This window comes from Ciona robusta, chromosome 5 (assembly GCF_009617815.1).
Source record: "Ciona robusta chromosome 5, ASM961781v2".
NCBI lineage: Eukaryota > Metazoa > Chordata > Ascidiacea > Phlebobranchia > Cionidae > Ciona > Ciona robusta.
Window position 1 is genome coordinate 598,127 of NC_143239.1, and position 24,146 is coordinate 622,272.

General features: G+C 35.3%; 2 protein-coding genes across 11 annotated transcripts; one reads left to right on the forward strand and one right to left on the reverse strand.

Moving 5' to 3' along the window:
* The first annotated feature begins 14 nt into the window (after nt 1-14).
* Nucleotides 15-14,411, forward strand: LOC149735286 (uncharacterized). 10 transcript variants are annotated; one of them, XM_089878158.1, is made up of 17 exons: nt 15-282; nt 1,055-1,230; nt 1,842-2,113; nt 2,805-2,989; nt 3,235-3,339; nt 3,421-3,544; nt 4,401-5,518; nt 5,624-5,678; nt 6,010-6,189; nt 6,980-7,138; nt 7,788-7,919; nt 8,473-10,782; nt 11,017-11,604; nt 11,926-12,023; nt 12,418-12,485; nt 12,592-13,514; nt 13,645-14,411. In XM_089878158.1, exons 1-17 carry the CDS (start codon nt 25-27, stop codon nt 13,764-13,766), a joined length of 6,873 nt encoding a protein of 2,290 aa, XP_089734284.1. In that variant the 5' UTR covers nt 15-24; the 3' UTR covers nt 13,767-14,411. The 10 variants fall into 10 exon arrangements, with proteins under 10 accessions (XP_089734284.1, XP_089734283.1, XP_089734286.1 ...); XM_089878157.1 differs by having other exon boundaries at nt 1,851-2,113; nt 3,235-3,363; XM_089878155.1 differs by having other exon boundaries at nt 16-282; nt 3,235-3,363.
* A 388-nt stretch (nt 14,412-14,799) lies between these two features.
* Nucleotides 14,800-22,869, reverse strand: LOC149735287 (netrin-4-like). Its single transcript, XM_089878201.1, has 12 exons — nt 22,596-22,869; nt 21,831-22,216; nt 21,531-21,650; nt 19,039-19,356; nt 18,649-18,775; nt 17,975-18,163; nt 17,372-17,571; nt 16,943-17,049; nt 16,465-16,616; nt 16,256-16,324; nt 15,843-16,013; nt 14,800-15,417 (listed from the first exon to the last, which is right to left on the reverse strand). Exons 1-12 carry the CDS (start codon nt 22,642-22,644, stop codon nt 15,272-15,274), a joined length of 2,034 nt encoding a protein of 677 aa, XP_089734327.1. The 5' UTR covers nt 22,645-22,869; the 3' UTR covers nt 14,800-15,271.
* Between the last annotated feature and the right edge of the window lie 1,277 nt (nt 22,870-24,146).

Sequence of the window (24,146 nt, forward strand, 5' to 3'; positions counted from 1 at the left end):
TTGGAGATTTGTAACCAGAATTATATGTTGTTTCAGGACTGTTACATGCGTATTGTTTTAGTGAATTGTTGTTCTACTAACCATATAGCATTCAGCGAAATGTCAGCTAAAAAGAGACGGCCTCGTAAAACGTCACCTTTGTCCAGATACGTCATTCACCATCCTGGAAATGTTTCTAGAATTAAAAGTTACGTCACTGACAGCAACACTCGGCTTTTTCATGTGCATGATGACGTCACGAGGTCCAATCAAACTCGTACACCGCCGACCACCATATCCAAGGTACTCTGGCCCTAAACTGTTTTATTTTATAAACATTTATGCAGACCGTGTATTATATTAGGTTTATGTTGGACGTATTGCACAACTGTTCGTCAGTGCTTCATAATAGTTGAAATGATGTTTTCCATACACCCTCATACGGTAGGTGTGGAACTGGTCATTTCCGAGTCAGAATGTTTGCTATTTTTCAACATTATTCCGCATGGGTGTTTGTTCATATTGGTACTGTATAGGGATCGGTTACATTAAAGGTAATTGGAACCTTGGTTGCGTAAATGCAATAAAACATCGCATGTTCGATCGATTCGATTCATCGACCCACGAGCTTTAATCAGGGACAGCGCTCTTTCGTGAAGCAGCAGATGCATTATTTATACCAAGACACGAAACAACGCTACTCCCTTTTTCTTCAGTCGTTGTGGCTTTTAGTGCATGAATCTGCAGGATAGGGTTTGAACAGGTGTGTGTTTGGTGCAGAAGGTTTGGGCGTTGGGAGCGATATACGAGGAATACGCAAATGTATGTTTAACTATGTAGTATTGTAAATGTATAGATTAACAATCCTATATACCCTATACGCTTTTACCATTCGAGTTCGTGTTGTAACAAATGTGTATAAGTTATGATAGAAAGCTCGCAGTTGATCGCGTTAACTGTCTCTTCAATAAAATGCACGTTCAGACCTCAATGCGCCACATTTCGAACAGGTTGTCGTGGTTGTTCTATATTGCTTTTTACGATATTTTATTTCAATTATGGTTTTGTTTCCCAGAGTGAATCGATAGCAATGCCACAAAACCAAAAGCGAGAAGCTTTCTCTGCACCACCCGGTTATGATGAGTTGTTCGGGCTTGACCTCAGCCATCTAAACCCAGAGGAAAGGGCGGCGATTCTGCAAGTGGCCGCTCGAGCAAAGCAAATAGAACAACTAGAAACAAGGAAAGTAAAGTGAGTTGTTAAGTGTATTACGGTTTGACTAGTCAAAATTTACAACTATAGTTATATACAGTGCGTATTTACACACCTTCTTTATACCCATCATTTTCAATGATAAGATAAAAGCAATTGTAACACAAGACGCGGCAAACAAACTTCGCAATTATTACAAACGGGAATCTATCACTTTAGTTTATGCTAATATGATGGGGTAAGATGGGACATCCCATTGGTATTAAACAAGGAAAAAAGAAGCATTGTTAATTATTCAAAACGCTATCGGGAAATATGGTATTTAAGTGCTAACAGTATCCCATCTTACCCCCTATAATACGTATTATATACTCTAGAAACGTTACGCCCAACTGAGAAGCGTTTGCATTTATTTAGCTAATTGTCGGTTTAAATGCCACAGCAGGCCTTATAAACAAACTAACATTTTATCAAATTTCAATACCCAACTAAATAGAACTTTAACTCGGCGCTGTAGTATATTAGTTAATATATATGTACAAGTTAGGTGAAAAATTAGAATCTTTTATATTCAATGAAAACGTCTACTTTATGATGTATAGTCACGCTGTTCACGTGTTTATGTGAGTTACTGCAAATGTTTTTTTTAGGAATATTAGGAATCAAGTGGACGCTTTCGTGCATAGCGAGCAAACAACCAAACCTGAAAAACCATTGACAACAAAACCAACTGCAAGTACAAACGTGAAGAAAGAAGAACGAAGCAAACAAAATCGACCTGTTCCCGTTGAACGAAAACGGGTTGCATCAGTTGCGAAAGCCAATACGGATGGTAATAGCAATGTTTGTTTAAAATGTTTAGCCGCATACAAAGAACAGAACGGTCAAAAATCGGTTACAATCCTGCCCAGTGGAACAGTTGGTAAGCACGCCCGCCTAGAGGTTATGCGTACAGAGCTGGTCACTGCTATCATTGTAGGAGTATGTGTCCTTGGGCAAGATCGGTATAATAAGGATTATCGCTGTACCAAGTTACATTTATTTATCTAGTTTTAGATCATCGCAAACCTAGCGGTCGTGGCCTATAGGGTTATTCAACGTCTATACTAACTTTGGGATTACTTTGGCCCTTTAACGTTCACATATGCATACAAAAACCAACCGTAAAACGCGTAATCGATGTTTATGTGAAATAACGTGTACATAATATTGTAAGATAAGCCAGTCTTATTACAATTGGCGTTTGATCATGCCATGATAACTATTGCAACATTTTGCGCCATCTGTGAGATAAGAACTGAAGTAGTCTTTCTCTCCACCAATTAAGTATATAGACGTGAGCTTTATTGTTTTGATTGCGTTTTAAATGTAGTGACACTGCCTTCTTTCAATAAAACTGTTTCTTATCAAGCTTCAAGATTTTAATGCCATTTTCTGAGTAGCAACTTATTTTGTTGTTTTTTTTATTCAAACATTGTTTAACCATGATATAATATTATGGGGTAAGATGGGACATTCTTTGTCTTGGGATCTAAACGCTTCGGAACTTTATTAGTTCGAAGTTTTAATTACTTAACTTATCTTTTTTGAAAATGAAAAAATTACGTATACAGACAAACCCACCCCCTCTACACAAGTTAAAGTTCTACCTTTCCCTGAAGATGTTTCCCTGGAAAAATGCTGCGAACTTTGTCTTGTCTCTGATAAAAGCAAAAAGCAAAAGTCAAATACAAATTGCACATCATGTAATAGAAAGATATGTAACAAATGTCATGTTTCGTCATCTATTCTTGCAAAGGTATGTCACTTACTTATATTAGCATAGCGACGCTCTTTCATGAGTAAGAACACATATCTTCTATGCATACTTTTGTTACCAATTTAATGGTGGTCGGGGGAATTGGCTTTAGGTCATTAGTATGTCACCACTCACCACAAATGTGAGCGTAGATTTCATTGGGAAAGACTCTTAATGGCCCTTGTTCCAAGATAAGCATTTGGTAATTATTTGAGATGACATATTAAGCTTGTTACACTTTTCAGAAGGGTGAAATATTGTGTAAATTCTGCGACAAACAACGTGAACTTGCAGCTCGTTCAAATGTTTGGATGAAAAACCATCCAGCAAGAAGAAACATTAATCGAAGTGTCAGTGTCGATATACCAATTCAGGTACCTCCCCCGCATCCTAACATCACCCTTTATTTATCATTAAGGTTACTTTTATAGAGATCCAAAGATTCATCCACTTCTATTGATAAACACAAAAAAAATTCATCTTGGAGGCGCCGCTCTTTTTCAGAAATTTCTTCACTTTTACGAAACGGATCGTTTGAGCTTCCAACAAAACCTGGTATGTTAAATAAATGTAAAACATCTGTTCTATACTTTTAGGCTTACTGCACGATACAGATTAATCAGAATATTTACTCTGAAGGAGTAAATAAAACCTTAAATTATCGTCTTTAAATGCAAATGTTTACCACAAGATCTGACTTAAATACTTATAAAAGAGCAGAGCGAGTGAATAAATTTATATGTTTTAAAATTAATTTCATGAGTTGGTTATATTTTTTTACATTTCATTTACATAACTTTGAAACCAATTGTGTGTGATGGTTTATATAACTACTTAATTAGTCAGTGTTAAAAAAAGTTTAAGTCGAAAAATATTGGAAACTTTTCTTTATAAATTATTAAAGGTTCAGTCAGTGGAAGTGTGGCAGGTGGCAGAGCTGGCAAATAAAATCAATATTGTTTAAGTGAAGAGTGCTGTTGTAACAGCAAACTTTGTTAAAAGAGTCACACAGATACTTAGACTTTCTCAGTTAAATAATTGCTAAATATTACTACGTTATTCTTGTCTATCAGTTTAAAAAATATTTGAAAAACCATATACACAATAAATAACACTGTGAAACTTTTTAATCACAGAACTTTGTATCTTATGAAATTTGTATGTGTGTAGTTTTTAGACGGATTTAAAATTTCTGCTTTATACTTTAACTGATTTAAATTTTCTGCTTTATATTTGAACAACAATTGAATTTTTTTTTCCAGCTGCATGTTGGATACCTTTAGTAACAAATATGTATTTAGTGTACCTGATAAGATCCTCCACAAAAGTCAAGATAGGCTGTTACACCACAGCTGTTTCTACAAGTTTATTTACACCATTATTGTTGTTTATCGGAAATGTTTTTTTACAGAGCAATTATCTCGAACACCAGATCCTCCACTACATAAAGCTCGTATATCAGAGATCAGCATTTCTGAGATGTTGGTACGAAGGCTTTCCACTGATAAGTTGGTGCAGGATGAACTTCGGAAAAAAATGGAAGAAGAAGACAACGAAAAATCTGCTTGGATAAAATTAAAGCAACAAGAAGTGATGTCTTTCACAGAATGCAACAAACAAAGACTCAACAATAAACAACATGATTCTAAGAAACAACAATCTTACAAAACTTCAAAAATTAAACCAACCACAGCACTCCAATCTGATAGAAGTCAACCAATCACAGAGCTAAAATCCATTGATGTCAAAAGCCAACCAATCACAGCACCTGATCCTACCAATTCTAGAAACCAACCAATCACATCATTTCAATCTTCTATTGCAAAAAATGAACCAATCACACCACCCCGTTCTACCGATGTTAAAAGTCAACCAATCAATATGCTTCAATGTAGCAACACCAAAAACCAGGTGACCAGAGCACCCCAAGCAGATGCTAAAAAACAGTCAATGACAGGACTTCAACATGCTATGAATCAACCAAACACCTCCAATCTGTCATTGACTCCAAACAATCAACTAATCACAAGTCAACTTGCCTCTAGAAGTGAAAATCAACCAATTACAAAGAATTTATCATTAATGACTGTAAATAATGAAGTGTTCAATCAATCAACATCACAGTTGTCAGAAATTTCAGGAAAGACATCAAGAACATCAAATTCATTGATCTCTCTCAATATGAACACAGATCATAAACCCAAAGTAAATAAAGATTTAGGAAGTGAACCACATATGTTAAAGGAAAAGGCAGAACCTTATGTACCGAACAAGCAAGTTAATGATGGCCCGTACAAGATTACAAGTGGTAAAAACAACATGCAATATATTGAAGAATGCTCTAAGCCAATAAGCAATGATACCAATGTATCGATTGAGTTGTCTACAAAACAACCCACAAATATGAAGTTGCAAACATCAGAGGAAGTTACAAAACTGTCAGATCAAGCATGTGGAAACAAAGAATCACTTTTCTATAACAATGGAAAAACATTAGAGAAATATGCATCTTATACCGATCAAACAATGGTAAATATAAAAAAAGCCACTTTTTATGTTTTGGTTGTGGCTATAAAAAAGCCCTTGTGCTTCATTCATTTTTGCACTGCGTAATAATATTTTGTTACATGATAGGAAGATACTGAGGTTACCGAAGGGTTGTCGAACAAACAGAGCAATGCAGCAACAAGTGAGTAAATTTAGTTGTAGGGTTGCTCATTTTTTAAACTTTTGTTGTTACTTCACTAAGTAACTCCTAGTATTGTTTCAGATGTAACCATGACCTTATTTTTTCTGAATACATTAAATTTATGATATTATAAACTAAACTTTATTAAAAATATGAATCAGATAAAACTAAAACGTTTATCAGTATTACAACTACCGTTTTTTTATAAATGCAATGTAAAGCCACTTTAAATGAGCAATCATCTCAATAGCTTAAACTGAAATAGAAATCTATAAATCACCATCTGGTTATTTGTGGTTCAATCAATAATGCATACAACCTATATATGCAGAAGGATGGATAGGTAATTCTTATTCTAAACAAGATGAAGAAAGTGTAATGCACCATGGTACATCATCAGTTGGATCTAGCATTGCTGACAGTGATGGACCAGCAGAATGGAGTGTGGACGAACTTGATGATAATGACACACTCTTCCTTGTTACTTCATCTAACAATGGATTTCGTTCAGGTATGTATTGTAAATTAATTGCTCGAATATATTTGTAACAATGATAAATTATGTAAATATAGGTCTGTGTTGATATTGAGCTGTACACAATATTTATTTATCTTTTAATACAGAAATTTCTGGTCTCCCGAATTTCTCTGAAACTTTGGCATAGAGCACTTAACCTTCAAAAAGGTTTAAACCCCATCACAATCATGGCTGATATAGACAATATTCTAATTCGGGTTAAAAATATGTGACCTCAGTATGTCGGGTGACAAAAGTTCCTGTATTTTATACTTTACTGTACATTTCCAGGAAGTTTAAATACATTTTTATATGTTGTGTTATTGTGTTTCCCATGTAGAATAACAAGCCAAAGTAAATAAATTAAAGTGAACAAACCTTGTGTGGCTGTTAAAGTAGTTACAATTATTAAATTATTTCGAAATTATTTGGGGAGTTTTGAGTTTAAAATCGATGCACACAAACTAATTAAATCGATCGATATTGATTTCTAATCCAATATCTTGCATTATTTAAAATCACACACTATGACATCATTGCTTCTACGGGAAAGCTTCTTTATTTCTTCTTTTAGAACATAGTATTAAGTTGTACGTACATATAGTTCGTTGTTGATAACTAAACTGTTAACACCAGTTGCAGTCAGTGGTTGCTACATTTAATATAAAACATACAGTTTGTGTCCTTTCTTTCTTGTAAGCTTATTGCAAATTGACTACATTAACAGTAAAAGATGTTTTAAAATAGGGCGACAACTTTTAAAACAAAAATCCCACCTCTACAGGCATTTCATCCCCATATATTCTACGACCTGAAGCTCAAACTTCGTTCTCCAATCAATTTTACAACAAATCTGACTACGATATGATAGAGAATGATACAGAGGGAGATTTTGATCATCTGTTACAAGAGATGGAAGAAAGGGATGCATTTACATCAGGAGGTTTGTACTCCACTAAGGATTACTTTTTCTTTCAATATTCAGAAAACCATTTTGCCTGTTTTAAGTATGAATATATATATTTGATATAAAAAGTGAATACTGGCCTAGAATAGGCTTAATTTTATTTTGCCTCTTTGGTTAGAGTAACCAAGGGTAAAATAAAAGTACACAAGTATGAATGAAATCGCAGGTTTTCCTGATGCACCACGTTGTAGGAGCTGACCTGTATAGTACAGAATGTATTTATATATCAAAGGAAACTAAACAGTTATTGCTCCAAATTGCTGGTTACCAAAAATCAGGTTGTTCACATTGGCATCTATGATTTAAAATCTGAATCAAAGTAATCAAAAATGAAAGTGTTCCCAGTTGTGCACCTGCAAAGTTACACCAAAATTGTGTTTTGTATATTTATTTATGTTATGTGTATTAACATTGGATCTCCCTTAGACATTAACTGGACAATTAATCATAATTCATTAAATAATTCATGGCCATTTTTCTCATTAAACATGTAAGGAAGTAGATCAATTTAGTCAGAAAAGAGTTAGGCCATTGGTTTACCAGATTTTTTTCATTATACAACAAAAAATTTAGTATATTTTAAATTATACAGTAAAATATTCAGTATTTGTTAATTGTGACACAGGTTTAAAGCGCGTAGCACCTTTTAGTGACTTGTCGTCAGTGGCAAGACCTTCTAGCCTATCTTCATCAGAATATGAAGCAAGTCGATCTTCAACTACTAACAATGAGGGTTTATCAAATTCAAATCCATGTAGTGAGTGTTTGACTTTCTACATATAGCATCTTGACATCTTGAAGTTTACGCCCCCCGATATCAAAGCCAAAAAGATGTAGTAACTAATTTTAAAGTCACTAAACACAATACATGTCGGAAACTTATTAGATGAACAAAATTGATCATAGGCTTTATTCAACTTAAAACCAACGTCTCAGTAAAACACAATAGTAAGACTAACACAACAGTAGGACTTTACACAAGTACGAAGAATTATGCAAGAAACACAGGAATGTTAATGAGCCACGTTTAAGTGTTAGCGTCGCACAATAATTATTGGTGTTGCCAAACCGGCCAGAACATTTAGTTTAACGCAGTGGAAAATAGAACTAAAAGTAAACACTATCACAATACATATTTGTAATTAATTTTAGTGGGGAGGGTGTAAATGACCCTTTTATAACTAACAAATATTTTGTAAAGAATGAGCATACTCTTTCACAACTCCCTTCTACATCTTCCACGCCTGGCTAGGAAAGTGTAATCAATGTTTAGGAATCTATGTGCTAGATAAATATATTTTTATTCTTAGAAGACAACAGCAATCGGAGGAAAGCAGATTTCCATAGTTCAACTAACGCAACAACAGTGTGTAGCAAAGATACACTAAATATGGAAACAACTGAGAATGACAACAAGGAAGACTGGAAGAATAAAGATCTAAATGATAAACACAAATCTTTATCATCTACAACAAAGTCAAAGACATCTAGTCAAAAGATAGATAATGTCTCAAGTGTAATTAACACAATGTCCGAGCAAAGTCCAATGTTTGTCAACATGAAGCCGTCCTTAACACGATCTTTATCAGAAAATCAAAGCAACAAGTCAGCGTCATCTATTCCTAAAATAACCATCTCTAATTCTAATGAAACTAAAAAAGAAAGTGAAAAGCCTTTAAAATTCAGTGAAAACATTTCAAGTGAATTTAAAGTTTCTACACAAATGAATGAAACTCAAAAAAATGATCCACCAAGCAACTTAGTAAAGAATATGTCAATGCAAATTGAGCAGAACCTACAGAAGTCAAAGGGCACCTACCACAACAAGTTTACTACAAAAAACTTAAATACATCTCGGCTACCAGTTTCACCTCTTGTTACATCGGAAAATAATTTTGGTAGCTCAAACAAACTTTCAAATGAGAACAGTGAAAGTAAAATGAGTGTTCCCAACTCAAATAAAGTTTATGCGGTCCATGGTAAAAAATATTTTGACAGTGATAGTGAAGACAGTGGTAGTGATATGGAAGATGAGATGCTTGAATCTGCTACAAGCTCAGTTCCAATTTATCCTGAAGAGATGGAAGAGCCAGGGTCGTCCAATTCTCCCCCTGGATCAGGAAGCTCAATTAAAAAGTCAATATTTTTCCGCCGAACAACATCAACTGATAATTTTGAAGAGCTGTTGATGAAAACAACGGAAACTCCACGTCCAAGGCGAAACAAGCCTGGAAATTCTACAAAAACCAAATCTGCGTCTTCTCTTCTATCCACACCAGATACAATATACAAATCCTCTACATGGGTTAGATCTGTTTCACTTTCTCCACCCTCACAACATGAAGATGGAGATAATGATGGAAAGCTGAATAATATTCGAAGAAATTCGGAGCCTTCTTTCACTTCAACTGTAAATAATGATGTAGCAACTAACATTGTTTCAAATGATCTTAATATATCAAAAACTAATTGTCCTTTGCAGGAGAAACAAACAGTTGTTTCAATACCACCTCAGGTATCTAGTTCTGCCAATTCCTTCTGTGGATTATCAATAAACAATGTATACGGTCCGTTACCTCGATGTGTGTCTTGTGGAACAGTCTCTACTCTCGGAAGAAATGATGAAACCCATGTCACAAAAATTGTTCCTAAAAATGAACTGAACATGCCAACTGAACGCTCAACAGTGAAGAAAGTTCATTCAGTTTCTTCATCCACCCAAGTAAGTCCAGACAGGGAAGTAGCTCCAATATTTCCATCCATCGATCTTTGTCAACTCACAGCATTAATTGAAGCTTTAAAGGGCGCACGAGGTTTAGTAAATCCACAGGAACCAGTGACTGACATTAAAAGTTCTAATTATTCAGCACCAGTTCCCCAGCAAAACCATCAAAGTCAGTTTATGAAAGGTCACCCTGTCACAAAGGAACCTAGATCTTCTTCAGTTATCCCACTTCTTGTACATAAAGATAAATCAACATCAACCAATATTTCTGGACAACCTCAAATACATCCTGAAGATACCATTCTATTCCCAAGGGTTTATTCATCCCATACTACGGATCTTCACTCAACACACACTATGCATGGAAAAGTAGATGCATCTGTGGGTACAGACAGCATCATACATCATGAAAAAAGATACACAAATGTCTATAACAACCCACAACCACCCATGGAAAGATATCAAGCACAAAGATGTGCATATCATAGTAACTATCCTCAAGAAAGCAGAGATTTTTTACCAAGACCAATGTACATGAGACGTGAATATAATTATGAGCAAGATTACTATTGCCCTGAAAACAACCCAAGAAGAAGATGCTACGAGTATGGTAGAAGTCAAAGTGAAAACAATTATAACGCAATGTACACTGAAAGTGGTCTAAACCAGTGGCCACGTAACTACAGCTATGACCATCCTTCCAAATACAATGAATATATCCACGATGATTTTGATGACTCCATTATATATGAAGAAGGTCCAGGTGATTTTCAATTAAACTCAAACAGGTATGGTCATGTCAGAAATCGTGATCAGTTCATAATGAAACATCGGCCAACCATCAGGGGTGTAAACAGATACACAAACAGAACTGAAGAGAACAGATATAAAACAGGTAATATTCTATCGAATAAAACAGGTCAGAAAATTGGTTAAATATTAAAACAAGTTGTACTTGTGTATGGTGCGTATGCCTGCCATTCTTTACACATTATTCAAAACAACAGAAAAGAACGTTTATTATAGGTATTAATATATACAGCAAGACTACATCAGGGATTGTGATTCCCAGCTTAACCATGCAAGGATATTTAAAGAACTTTCACATATTAATAGTAAGTTTTTTCAGATGGAAATTCATTTGAAGAACAAATAAATGATTCAAACCCACTTCGAAGATCATTATCTGTTCCAACAGTTACCAAACCAAACATTCCTCCTTGTTACAGTGCTGGTTCAAGGCGGGATAGGCAAATGGAACCCAACTATGGAGAAAGTAATATTATTGGTGTTTACGAAAACACAAGACACAATGTATGTGAACAAAGTTTTCAAAGAGGTCATCACCATGTTGATATGATGAGAAATAATCCTCACTTACCGTCGGATTCCCGACACATAATACAAACAACATCATCTGCAAAATCATTTCCAGCTCCATCACAAACTTCACCCATATGTTCAACGCCACACACTCACATGGTTGGAAGTGGCAAACCCAACAATGATGTTAAGGATGACCAAAAGTTTTCATTTTCAAGATCTGTCTCCACCTCCTCAAGGATGAGTGAAGAGTTAAGCGGATATGATCATGATATTTCTCAGTCTCGTCGTCATCTTCCAGATCCCCCAAATGAGGATGAATACAGATGGAGGTACAACAGCGTTAAGCGTCACAACATCTTGACATCAAATCGTACAAGAAGTGTTGGGAAAGGTTTGTTAAAATACAAAATACTATTTACTTTTAACTCCTCTCTTTTCTTGGATATTTTTTTAGTACTTTTTTGTTGCCATTATTTCAGTAAATAGTTTGATGCCAACTGTATGCAGTTATAATATAAAAATGTGGGTTTTGTATAATTTACTTCAATATTTTGTGTTTCACATTTGTAATTGAAATTTACTTCAGCTATATTAAACAACATTAAATTGCAACAGCCATTTGCAGTTTATTAAGAAGTTGATAATTAAGCTTACTTCTTCCTGAATTGAATTTAACTCTTTTTTAAATACGTATATGTTAAATAAATTGCAGACCGAACTGAAGAGGGACCTGTCAGAGGAACTCACCGGTTGAAACAAACTATTGAAGATTTAGATCAACAAGAAAAAGAATTAGACATGAAATTGAGGGTAAATATTTACCTAACTTTGTATTGTCTATTTCAGTAATGAGTGTTCTGTTTTATATACCTCGTCCGCATATACAGTTAACACGTGTGTATCTTTGTGGGGTTGAACGTCTGGCGCTGTGGCACAATGGTAAACGATCTTCCTCTAACCTGGAGGTCCCAACCCAGTGGTCATTAATTGGTTGTCTAAATCGTCAGCCATATATGAGAACAAACAAATACAGAATTGCACCCGCAAAAAATAGTCACCCACAAAGTTACCTAACTTGTTAGCTAGCACGAGGTGTATGAAACAGAACATCCATAGTATGAAGACTGTTGCTGCTCCGCGGCATGAGGGTAAGTAAGTTACATTTAATTATTCAAGGGTTTGTAACTTATTCTTCTACTTGCAGTATCTAGAGTTGGGAAGACAAAGCAAATCTAATTCATCATTGGTGAATGCATCTGTACATGGAACAGAGTGAGTACACACTATTTTCTATTCTACTGTTTCACTCATACAGAAACACCAAAAACAATTGAAAAATGTATGGAGTATGTAATTTTAATTAATTTTGTATATTAAGCAGACAACATTCAAGACATGTGGCAATGGTGGAGAACAGAAACAATGATTCGACTACTGTTGATCATATGCGTGATAATTCAACTGCTGTGATGGGATCAACTTCAACTGACAATTCACGTAACTATGTTATCGTTGATGATATTATGCAAATCATTCCCCAAGATGGAGGTAGTACAAAGCAATCGAAATCATCTAACCAAAACAACTTGCAACAACACCATGTCACCGCCTGTGACCAAAGCAATGAAAAAGTAAAGAGAAATTACTCGCAACATGAAGTTGGATATGCTACACGTGGCCGTCGTGTTGAAAATGGTTTTGATGATTTTTTTGCTTTCGAAAGTCCGGTCGTTCACCAACAAAGTGGTCACTACACGCATGACCGTAACCAAATGAGCACAAAAAGAGTATCAGAAAGAAATTATTCCGATTATGAAAGTACAAGTGAGAGGCAGCGTATGAGAGATCCAAGAAATCACCTGGAAAACCAAGATCACAAGGATCAAGTTTATCATGTTCGTTATGCGCGTTTAGATGATGGTGAGATTGCTAAGCCATGGATAAATATGAGGAAAGGCAAGAATCTGGAATATGATGTAGGTGCAACAAGAGATGCATACACAAGGGATATGTACATGGTTGATTGTGCAAATCAAGCACAAAATTCCTACAAAGTTAGTAAAGATTCTCTTGGGAAAGTGGCTGATTTAAACAGAGGATCAAATGTTTATATTAAAACTGTTCCATCAAGAAAAGCAAGGGAAACATACAGAACACTAACTGCAGCTGAACAGTATGATCTGATACAAGATTCACGTTCAAGCTGTAATATGAATCCTGAAGAATTGAGAGAACAAACTATTGATAGATCACCATATGGTGAACCAGATGATATGAGGACAGTTGTGTCAGACACAGAAGGTAATTGCCATATTAGTAAAAATTTATACGCTTTACGGCATCATTGCAACTATTGATACTGGACAATATTTTAAATTCAGTTACCTTCTTTTTAGTAGTGTCCGGTTTATATTACACATTTCCATTCCAGCTTATTACCTGGAGAGAGAGATGAATGATTGGTTTGAGAAACCCGACAATGACTTGAATGAAAGAAGCAAAGCTACAGACTATGCAGACTTCTCCAATGGATTCGATTTGGGAAGAGAATAAAATTATCGGTATAGAGCCTTTAATTGTAAAAGAATAGAAATTTCCTCATAAGTTTTATTAAAGTTTAGTTTTCACTGATATTTTAAAAAAAAGAGTTTCACAATTGCCCACTAATAATTGAGCAATTGTGAAGAAATGTTAAAAGCATTAGGAAATATGTTTGATTTGAACTTTCCAGTTTTTCAGTAAACAATTTGCTGAGTCTAGTAAAAAATACACATTAATTATTTTGTTACTTTAAAGATAAACTAAAGTCATTTTTTTTGGTGTACAGATAGTTCTAACTGTGCTGAATCTATAATTTAAAAATTGTGCGTTTAAGTAAGAAGTGCCGCTGACTCTGATCTTGCCAAATTAAATAATGATAACTTGAAAATTGTGCCATTTTGAATGGAACAACTGTAATTATGGATTTAGCTCGGTATCTGTACACCGATTATAGACTTCCGTTTACCTTTAAAAAATTAGAAGGATGCAGCATTTTTATCACTTCTATATTTTATGTGCTACCGTTTGTATATCGCATGAATATGTTGGTATGTTATTATAAATAATGTGAAATACATAATTAATCATACGTGTACAGAATGTTGTGCTATGTTGTACAGATTACTTGCGTATGAAATAAACTGCACTCAATAAAAATGTTCCTTTATTAACACAAATACACAAGAAAAAAGTAGACTGTTTGTGATTAAATTTATCTCATATTTGGCTTAAAATACCGAATAGCTTTTCTGCATGTTTTATTAATAGATTGCACAAATGTGGTTATGGTGTAGTGTATCCACATGTAAGAGGGGGGCAACTCTTGCCTTATAGATATATATTGCCTAGCCTGTATGGGTGCTTCATGACTTTATAATGTCCTGTGGCTTCACATTACTAGCTTTATGGATAATGATTATTTTTTACTGGTTGTGCCAACTTGGACAAACCATGGGTGACCACTGGATTAAAGTAAATACAAAATACTGATAAGTTTATATGATGGCATTCTAACATTTCTTACACTATTTGATTGACAAATGTCTCACAAAACTAACAATGTGTATTATATCACTGCGATAAGTCTCAATGAATGCAAACAAAAGACTTAAAAAACAAATGAATATTTGCAGCAATTATGAATAAATCACACTCAAATAAATTGTACAATGATCCCAAACTGTATCTAGTAATTATATAGTACACGACACACTGCATTGGTTAAAATTGATTTAATAAATGAATTTATAGTTCTGAAATACAAATTTTATTATATGTGGTTGTTTCGAAGTTATTGTAATGTAATAGCAGCAATACTTTAGTAAAATCAGCATTATAATACAACATTGAACTCTTTTGTCACTTAATACCACAAAAAAAAACTCACACATTACTTCAAATTAAAGTAACATACACCTCAAATACATCACATACGAAACTGGAAAGACAAAATCTTGTTTAACTGAGAAAAATAAGTTTAAAATAATCATTATTCAGATTTTAAACTTTTCTCGTTGTCACACACACTTTTTGCGAAACTGTTTTTTAACATTTCGAGCAAAATATTTCCTTTTTTGTGGCCATTCTGTGACTAAACTTTCAACGTTGATCATTAATCTTTGTTGAATTGAATCTTCGTGGCCAATTACCAAGTAATCTCGACCTGTGATCGCAGAATGAAGTATAGGTTTGTTAAGGCATAAGAACTGCTAGTGTAAAGCATTTTAGAAAGTATTTGTACGCACAGAGTATTGAATTGTGTTTAGAGTCATAGCTGATGGAATATTGAATTGTATAACATGTAAAACTCGTAGACATTACATTTCCTTTGGAAGTTTTCCAGGTGCATGGTCAGATAGTTCGTAAATAGTTAATCTAACTTTAATTTATTTATATTTTTAACAATTACTAAACTATATTAAGTATGATTTTAGGTTAAACAACGACATGTAAGGATTTGGAAGTATTTCAAAAGCGCTTGCAGGTAAAACACTGCCTAACCCAATATAAAAAGCAGTACTTTTTGTGCATAAGCATATAGGACAATTCAATAATAGAATACAGTTGTTAATGTATGAAAATTCTTACCAGGCAGTAACACAGGGCATGTGCATCCCATCACTGTCCATGATTCTGGATACATAACAGTCTTTCCCCGTCGAAACTTTACCGAACCTTGTTTAAATACTCGTCGCACGGAAACCAAAAGTCTGGCATGTGTACCAAGGTCGATGGCTTCTCGGATTCGAACTCTGGCAGCTACAGTGGAAAATATGTGAACCGATTTAGCGCCACTTTAAAGAAACTTAAGAAACTGGTAGCATTTTTAGTGGTTCAGTTTTCTTATATATGATCATCTTTGATTGGTTTAATACAAATAATTAGTATAATAGAATTGATCTCAGTATAAAAGCTACATGATTTTTATGAAAGAATTCAAATCATTCATTTTTTAATTTATATCAAACTGTAGACTAATGTTCATTTCAACCAAAGCTCACCATAATCGAATTTTGCATTGCAGAAGTAAGTCAAGTCATTCCATGCTCTCTCTTTACATGAACAAGTTTCTGTAAACACCAAATATAAAAGTTTTACAAAACATTTTATTTACGTTGTTAGCTCTTCTTTGACACTGTAGAATTGGCAGGTAATTGATTATGGTTTGTTATTTATATCTGTTGTGTTCAGGACAAAACAAACAAGGTACCTGGTTTTCTCCATGTTGCTCCAACTGTCAAAGGAAGAACGCTTCTCTCCGCATAATTTATCCTTGTTCCCAATACCTGACCACGTGACATTACAATTGGTAATGGTTTGTATCCAGCAGCCATGCCTTTTATCTCTGGAAAACGATGAGGTCTGTGGCATAACATGCAAGAAATATCAATTTTAAAACATCGTAAACATATGATTATAATGACTGTGAAAACAAATGCAGATAATTATCTTAGAGTGTCACATGGGGCTTTGTAAAGGATTTCTATCATTATGGGTATATGTGTACTAGACTTAACCAAAATAACTGCAAATCAGTGGTTATTAACGGGTTGTCCAGATTGGTAGGAATGCAATATATTACCCACAAATTGGGGTCACAAAACATAGGACACTGGACATCCTTATTATAAAATTCAGAGGTTTATTGTGAGAGAATAAATAAGTCAGTAATAATATCAAATATTTACATAAAGTCTGTTTCATCAAAGCTATAATAAGGACCATCCAAATTGTCAAAACCAGGAAAGTTAGAAGATGGGTCAGGTTCGAATATTGGAATGCAACTACCCGATTTCTGTGGAGAAGTTAAATGCTGTGGTGATTTATACAGATACATACATTGTTTGTTTATCCACATCATATTTTAACATCTGACAATTTACTGTAATTCCCACCTCTATTGTTTTTAATTAATATGATTCAATACTATGATACAGATGTAATTATCTGACCCTGATCTGGTGAGTCAAAAACGATTCTTGTGTAAAGAAATACAGTAAGGATCTGTTGTTACGAAAACATTCTTTTACAATTGGTTGAATTTTTGTCTGTGGTTTCGTAGCACCAGATCCTTTCTGTGATAGAGAAGATAACAAATTGCATTGTTACTTAATTACCACATCGCAATGTTCACACAGGCATTCACTACATCCATGCCTTCCAAAGCCCCAATAACCATGCAAACATCTGTCGCATCTTCTTCCACCTACACCAGGTTTACATCTACATTGACCTGTGATCGTATCACAAGGAAGTGTTTGCTGTCTTCTGGTTCTAGGTTTGTGGAAATATGTTCCAGTGATGTCGCAAAGGCATTCTGACACAATAAAAAACTTTTCAAATGTTTTTTTAATTTTCACTAATAATATGTGGTGAAGTTTTGATATGGCTGTCGTTATGAATGTCATGAAAGAAGGATTGTTGTTTTAAGAAACTTATGACTCAGCTTAATGTCAAGTTTAAGTGTATAAAACATTGCAGGAAGGCAAAATATTAGATTTATTATAATTTAATATTACCCAATTAATCTGTTCACAACAAACTGAAATATTGAGGCCTTACTTTGGCCTTAAACTTGGATTAATCACAGCAACTAACTCCTGAAAGTTGCACAGCTTTTAATTACAGGTTTCAGTTTACAAAATTCTATGTAAGGTGATGTAGATGTTCCAGATTTAATCACAGAGAAACATTTTTAGTGCCCCAATGCAAAGACACACCTCTACAAATATCTTGATCTGACAAATCTGCTTCTAATCTCCTGAAATAGCCAGGCTTGCATAAATGACAGTAACGTCCACGTGTGTTATGTTGGCAACCCATGCACACTCCACCACTTCGATTCCCACTTCGCTCCCACAACTCACTGTCGAACCGACATCGTTGTGAATGACTGTGACAGTTACATCCTGTGACATCACAATACAAAAAAAAATTAAAAGGTAATCAATCTCTTGCTTGGTAAAATATGTTGTGACATAAATTTCATTGACTATTTCTTAAATATATAAATGTAACTTGTCTTACCCTGTGGAGCAAGGCAAGGGGATGAGTTACAGCGTATGCAACTTTGTGGTTTTTTGTTATAATATATAAATTTAGATAATCCATAAATGACCACTGGTTTAAAGCAATTGCCGTTAAGTGTCTTGTCCAAAACACATATGCTCATAAGAGCGCACCAAACAATGTGCCACAGAGTAATACTTAAGTGTTATTCGTTGTGCTATTGCTTTATCCAAACTAGTGTTTTTCTACAATTGTATCAACTTTTTAAATAGGTTCTGATGTTACTGGTCAGAAAAATGGTGGAATAATCAGTTCCACTTATTTAAATTATAGTACAACAAACCATATTTCAATAAGTCATGTTCATAGTTCATACAAATCTTACGTTTGCAAGGGTTTGCAGCTCCAGTATCTCCGTTACCAGCCATCCATGGAGCATCATTGTAAATTTCCATGCAACGCTCGCAGTGGGCACCAGCTGTGTTGTGCTCACACATACACTTTCCGAACACCTGTAATATGTCAACATGGGACATGGGTCTTCCTACAGGATGTTCTTATAGTTTTATCTTCTATTTATTTTCTGACATATGACCTTGCTTATTTTGTAAAAATTAAAAAAAGGAACAAAATAATGTAAAATATTACCTATTAAAACAACTGCATTGTATGCATAAAATAGAAAAAAAAAAAAAAAAAAAAAAAAAAACGCTTAATTTTTAAAGTTTTGTTTTTTATCTACAGTCCATTATAATTTCTCACAACATGTCCCTACCACACTTTGCTCAGAATCTTTTGGTTTTGTTCCATCTTGATGTAGAGGAACACAAGTATCACCATGTCCACTACAATAACAAGTCCCACGTATGATCAGATCATACACAGAGAATGGGGGAAAGATACTCCCAACATCTTCGGGAAGGATGCTTCTGTCTTCCATGACGAGCGAGTCAGAAGTTATGTTGGTGCATCCCGTACATAACTGAGGATTCCACATCCTTATTCGGAGGTTGGTTATCTTAAGAAGATGTCTTGCTTCATCATTGTAAGGATCATCGATTGGATGTGCAGGATTCATTACTCGATGAATTACCTTTAAAAAAATTTGTTAAAAACATTTTTTTATGATAAAGTGATGATCGCCTAATTAGCCTTAACAGGCATAAAACGTACCACCGTTTCCCTGTTTAGTGAATTATTATATGCAACTTTGTGGCTGATTGTTTTATTTTTGTGTGACTACCAGTTTGATCGGCCACTAAGTAACCACTAGATTGGAGCAATTAGCGTTTTTATTTCCAAGAGACATACACGTCCTCGATTGCAGTAGCAACCAGCGTCTCCTGGTGTGTCCAGCCCTCTAAGGTAACGAGGCGAGAGCTGTTATGTGCTACGCTAATTCGTGAACTTTTGCCGCGCCGAGCACCACACATGGAACAAATATCTACCTAGTATAACTTGTTGGTTTTTATTCAAACCGCCTAGACATCGTGTCTTCTGACTAATAAAAAACTGAGGGATTAAATCGAACAATTTATATACGTTTTTTAGTTATTTGTATTGTAAGAATATGTTTCACTGTGTCTTCAAAAATCGAGAGCGATTTGAATTATTATTAACTTAATTGATAGCGTCTACGGTTTAGTTAGTTGAATAAACAGAGATATGCCGAAAAGTTTAACATTTTCAAATATTCATAGTTCATCCCAGAAATATAAGCAATTAATGACACTGATATGCAAAACTTAACTATTTTCCGCTTAGTAAACAAAACATACAAGGAATGAATTAGCCCTAAGGTCGATGTCGTCAATTTGTATTCACATGCAGTTGTGTAATCTTGATAAGGCATCTTGCAAGAAAGCAAATACGTCAGGGGCCCAACATTAGCAAAACTGACGTCACAACTAATTCGCCTCTGTGATTACAGTTAACGCGAAAAAGTCCGAATTTGTTGTCTCGTTTGCAAGTCGCGCGCGCGTTGTTTTCGATCTTTTGAATTGTAACAAAGGGGCATTGTTTTGTGTCAGCAGCGGCGTGCTCTCGGCGGTGAACCAGAACTGGTATGACCGACGTTAGTTGGCTGTCATTTCGTTCGTGATGTCCTAACTCCTAATTTGGTTGAGTGAAAGTGTTTACAAGTTTACCAACGATTATGATCCGGGGATTGCCTTCATGCACGCGGCTCTACACTCGCTAGACGTGTCCTATTACCATAAAAATATATATAGTAGGATGGGACAAGATGGGACACCTTCGGCGCATAATATCCGAATATCCTGATCGTGTTTTAAACAGTTACCAACGGTCTATGGGATTCTTAAGCATATAGTTGGACGAGAAAATAGAGTTAAAATGTGTCCCAACTTCCCCCACCCTACTATACTTTATGTCCATACAAATCGACGCTTATTTGTACCATTTCTACGAGTACATCGATTGTAATTTAGTAATAGGCTTTTCTTTAAATACATTGGGCAGAACAACAGGTATGAGGTAAGTAACGACCCACCTTTAACCGCGATAACAGCGAAGCACGAGTTGATCTCATTAAAATGTTTTGTGCAGTCTTTTTCTATTATTTTCGAATTACGAGGAATTTAAATATGACATCATAATTATTGTTGTTGGATGATATATTATATGTGAGGTAAAAATGGGACACTTAAGTACATATCGCTTACTATTTAAAAAATAAAACTTTTACGTGCATTCATGAAAATAAATTTACTTTTTAAAGAATATATACATATGCGTTGGAGCGATTAATCTTACCCGACTGTTTGCAAATTACAGCACCTGAAATGCAAATCGCAAAATACCACCTCGTGTTATAAGACATTTTTTAAAAGTGTTGTTTGAATGAATGTAACTTTTTACGTTGCCGGAAAACGGCAAAAGTTATAGCATGGCCGGTATTCATACACCTCGTCCCAACTTACGAGTTACCACGAATGTAACTTTGTGGGTGATTGTGGAATTTGTTCAGTTTTTTATTTGTGATTGACAAATTAGACAGCCCACTGGTAACCACTGGGTTGGAGCAACTGATACGCCCACAATGATAGCATCGACGAGCCTTGAACCTATGCCCCCTAGTTTAGAGGAATGCGCGCTGCCGCGGTGCCAGAGGTTATAAAGATAGGGTACAAATTCATAGAATTACCCTACTAAATAATAAAGGTATTCTCCAACCTTTTGTATATTAAAGGTTACGGACATGATATATATACCGAAAATAAAAAACAAATAAAGAGCAACAGTTACCTCTCCACCATCGCATGGCCATGGACTTGAATATCGGGAAGTACACGCAGCGTTGATGACGTCAACATCGTCATCCATACCAAACTCTTCGCTGCAATTACTTGCAAAACGTTGGTAAATCTAAAAGTCACGTGATTCAACTACAACAATGTTTATAAATACCCGATGACTATGACGTATCGATAGTTTCAAGTCACTAAAGGTCGTTAATTCTTCGGTTTTATAAAACGTTGAGAAGACAGGACACCGTTAGCACATGTATATATATAGTATATATATATATTACACATCAGGACTAACCTGCCAAGTTTGTCCAAAATCGACCGACCTTTCCAAAGTCATGGCACCAGGCCGTGGACTCCGAAACAACATGATTAAGTGTGTGAAGTAAAAAGACGTCTGCAGGTCAAACTGGATCGTAACGTCATCGGCGTTGTTGGCTGATTGCCACCAGGTATGAGATCCGGTGAACGGTGAATCGAGCATGTGTGAGCCCGGATGATCGCCGGTACCACAGCGTCTACAAATTGGCGCCGTACATGAGTCTGTACCTGGGTCACAATAGATTTCCCCTTTCCTCCCCAAACCACATGTGCTGGTCACTGATACGCTGCGACCCGCAGCCAGGTTGCCTACATCACCATGGCAACTGTGACGACCACACCGTTGACTGAGTGAGCGTAAAACTAAAACAAAAAACGCAGGACTAATTGAATTAATCAACGACAAATGATTATATAGGGCCAGATATTGTACATTCAACAACGTAACTGTATCCATACCCTATTCTAAAATTATCCGCGAGCTCGAAGCTATATAAATTATATACATTAATTGCTATACTTACTTTTACCCTATGTTAATTTTAAATGTTAAAACATTGCCTATAAGTTGAACCCACGTTAATATTAACCACAGACTTGTGTTTATACCTTCTCACGTGTTCATGCAAAAGTCAACAGCGAGCGAAAAGTGGTAGACAAATTAACGACTATGCCTGAACATGTGATCAATTCGTTTATACAACGTTTAATGCAACATAATAACAAAATGTTGGTGACTTACCGCCACTAAACAAGAGGATCAAGACTTGATATTTCATTCTACCAAACATACATTACGTGATAAACGAATAACACTACCTTATTGACATATATATTCTGCAGTGATTCACATGCCTGACGTAACACTATCGTAACTATTAGTGTCCAGTTCTATGTATTTACCCTGCAAGGCTATCGCTGTCGTTTAAGTGTCTAACTTCCTCACCTCTCGTACGTTTTATTTCAGTCCCGTAAATAAATAGTTGCCGCCAATCGGCGAGCTCCGTTTTTCAGCTGAAGAATTTTTATGACGTAACCATGTTTTGGCGATGTGGTGGGCAGAACGTTTTTCGCACAACTCATTCGGCGAGATCTTGATCGCTTTTTCTCACTGTTCAATCTCATGGCCCTTTCTCTGTCATAACGGCGTGACTGAGATTTCTCTTAGTAATGGGGTGTACAAAAATATAAATATACCTCGAACAATCGGACGACACAGAACAATACGAAGATGGTTTATTCAAGCCTCTGTTACAATAATAAGATCGTACAATGCCGTCACATTTGGCGAAACGGGAAAGTGTGACAAAGCAACAATTCTTGCACAGCGAAAACAAATTAACTTTTAAAGAAATCTTAACTTACGGAAAAATTTGGTTTACCAAGTTGTTATTGGTGGCACCATGGTTTGTATTGATGTCATAACATAAACAAATTCCAAGGATATTTAATGTATCTGAACGCAGTCATGTATGACGCGCCTATCTTGTGTTCGCACCGATTATGACGTCATTACCGGATGACGTACCAAAGAGGTCCATGAACACATATATTTTTTGGTATTGTTTTGTATACATTCCTGACACAGCGGCGTGCGCTTATGTGTGAACAAACTATTATTTTTTTCTGAAGTATGCTTCCTTACCCACCACATATCTACACTTATATTTAACCTTCTGTATTTTCCGAACGGACACGTAAACCAAGTTTCGAACGTTAATCTAATGTTGTGTGTTTTTATACAGCAAAATATTTACCTGCAGGTGCAGAAAATCGCAGGTGCTGAGCTTATATATCTACAATCTACATAACTAACCTCAACGCCTGTGGTTTAATACACATTTTATTTGATTGACAGTTCAATCAAAATGCATGGAATCCCTGACTCGTATACAGTTACCAAATACAATGGTTCGGGAACCACAGTGGCGACAGGAAGTTGATCTGCGTTAACGTCATTAAGATATCAAATCTCTTGTGGCAAGTCGCAACCCACGCGCTTTGCAAGCTTACGCATTCCATCGGAATGAATAACAACGGACTTGAGATAACGTTGGTATAGTCCACAAAAATTTAAATAGCAAGAACAGATGATATATTTACGCTTTAAAATAATGTGTGTGCTACTCGATGTTATTGGCATTATAATGTTTGTTAAAACATAACCCTATAGCATGTAAAACACATGGAGAAAATATAATCAAGACTTGCAAAGTAATTAAATAAGTACAGTTTCCATTTTAAAGTGCGGTAGCTTTGATTTTGGTAAACTTCGATATAACTTTGCCTTTAC

Bases quoted from the DNA above. Each gene is read 5' to 3' on its own strand.
- LOC149735286 (XM_089878155.1), top strand. From the start codon at position 25: ATGTTGTTTCAGGACTGTTACATGCGTATTGTTTTAGTGAATTGTTGT. The intron at 2,990-3,234 runs GTATGTCACTTA...TACACTTTTCAG, and splicing joins CGTCATCTATTCTTGCAAAG to AAGGGTGAAATATTGTGTAA. The intron at 5,679-6,009 runs GTGAGTAAATTT...CTATATATGCAG, and splicing joins ACAGAGCAATGCAGCAACAA to AAGGATGGATAGGTAATTCT.
- LOC149735287 (XM_089878201.1), bottom strand. From the start codon at position 22,644: ATGTTTGGTAGAATGAAATATCAAGTCTTGATCCTCTTGTTTAGTGGC. The intron at 21,651-21,830 runs GTTAGTCCTGAT...CGTGACTTTTAG, and splicing joins ATTTTGGACAAACTTGGCAG to ATTTACCAACGTTTTGCAAG. The intron at 19,357-21,530 runs GTAACTGTTGCT...ATTTTTTTAAAG, and splicing joins GGCCATGCGATGGTGGAGAG to GTAATTCATCGAGTAATGAA.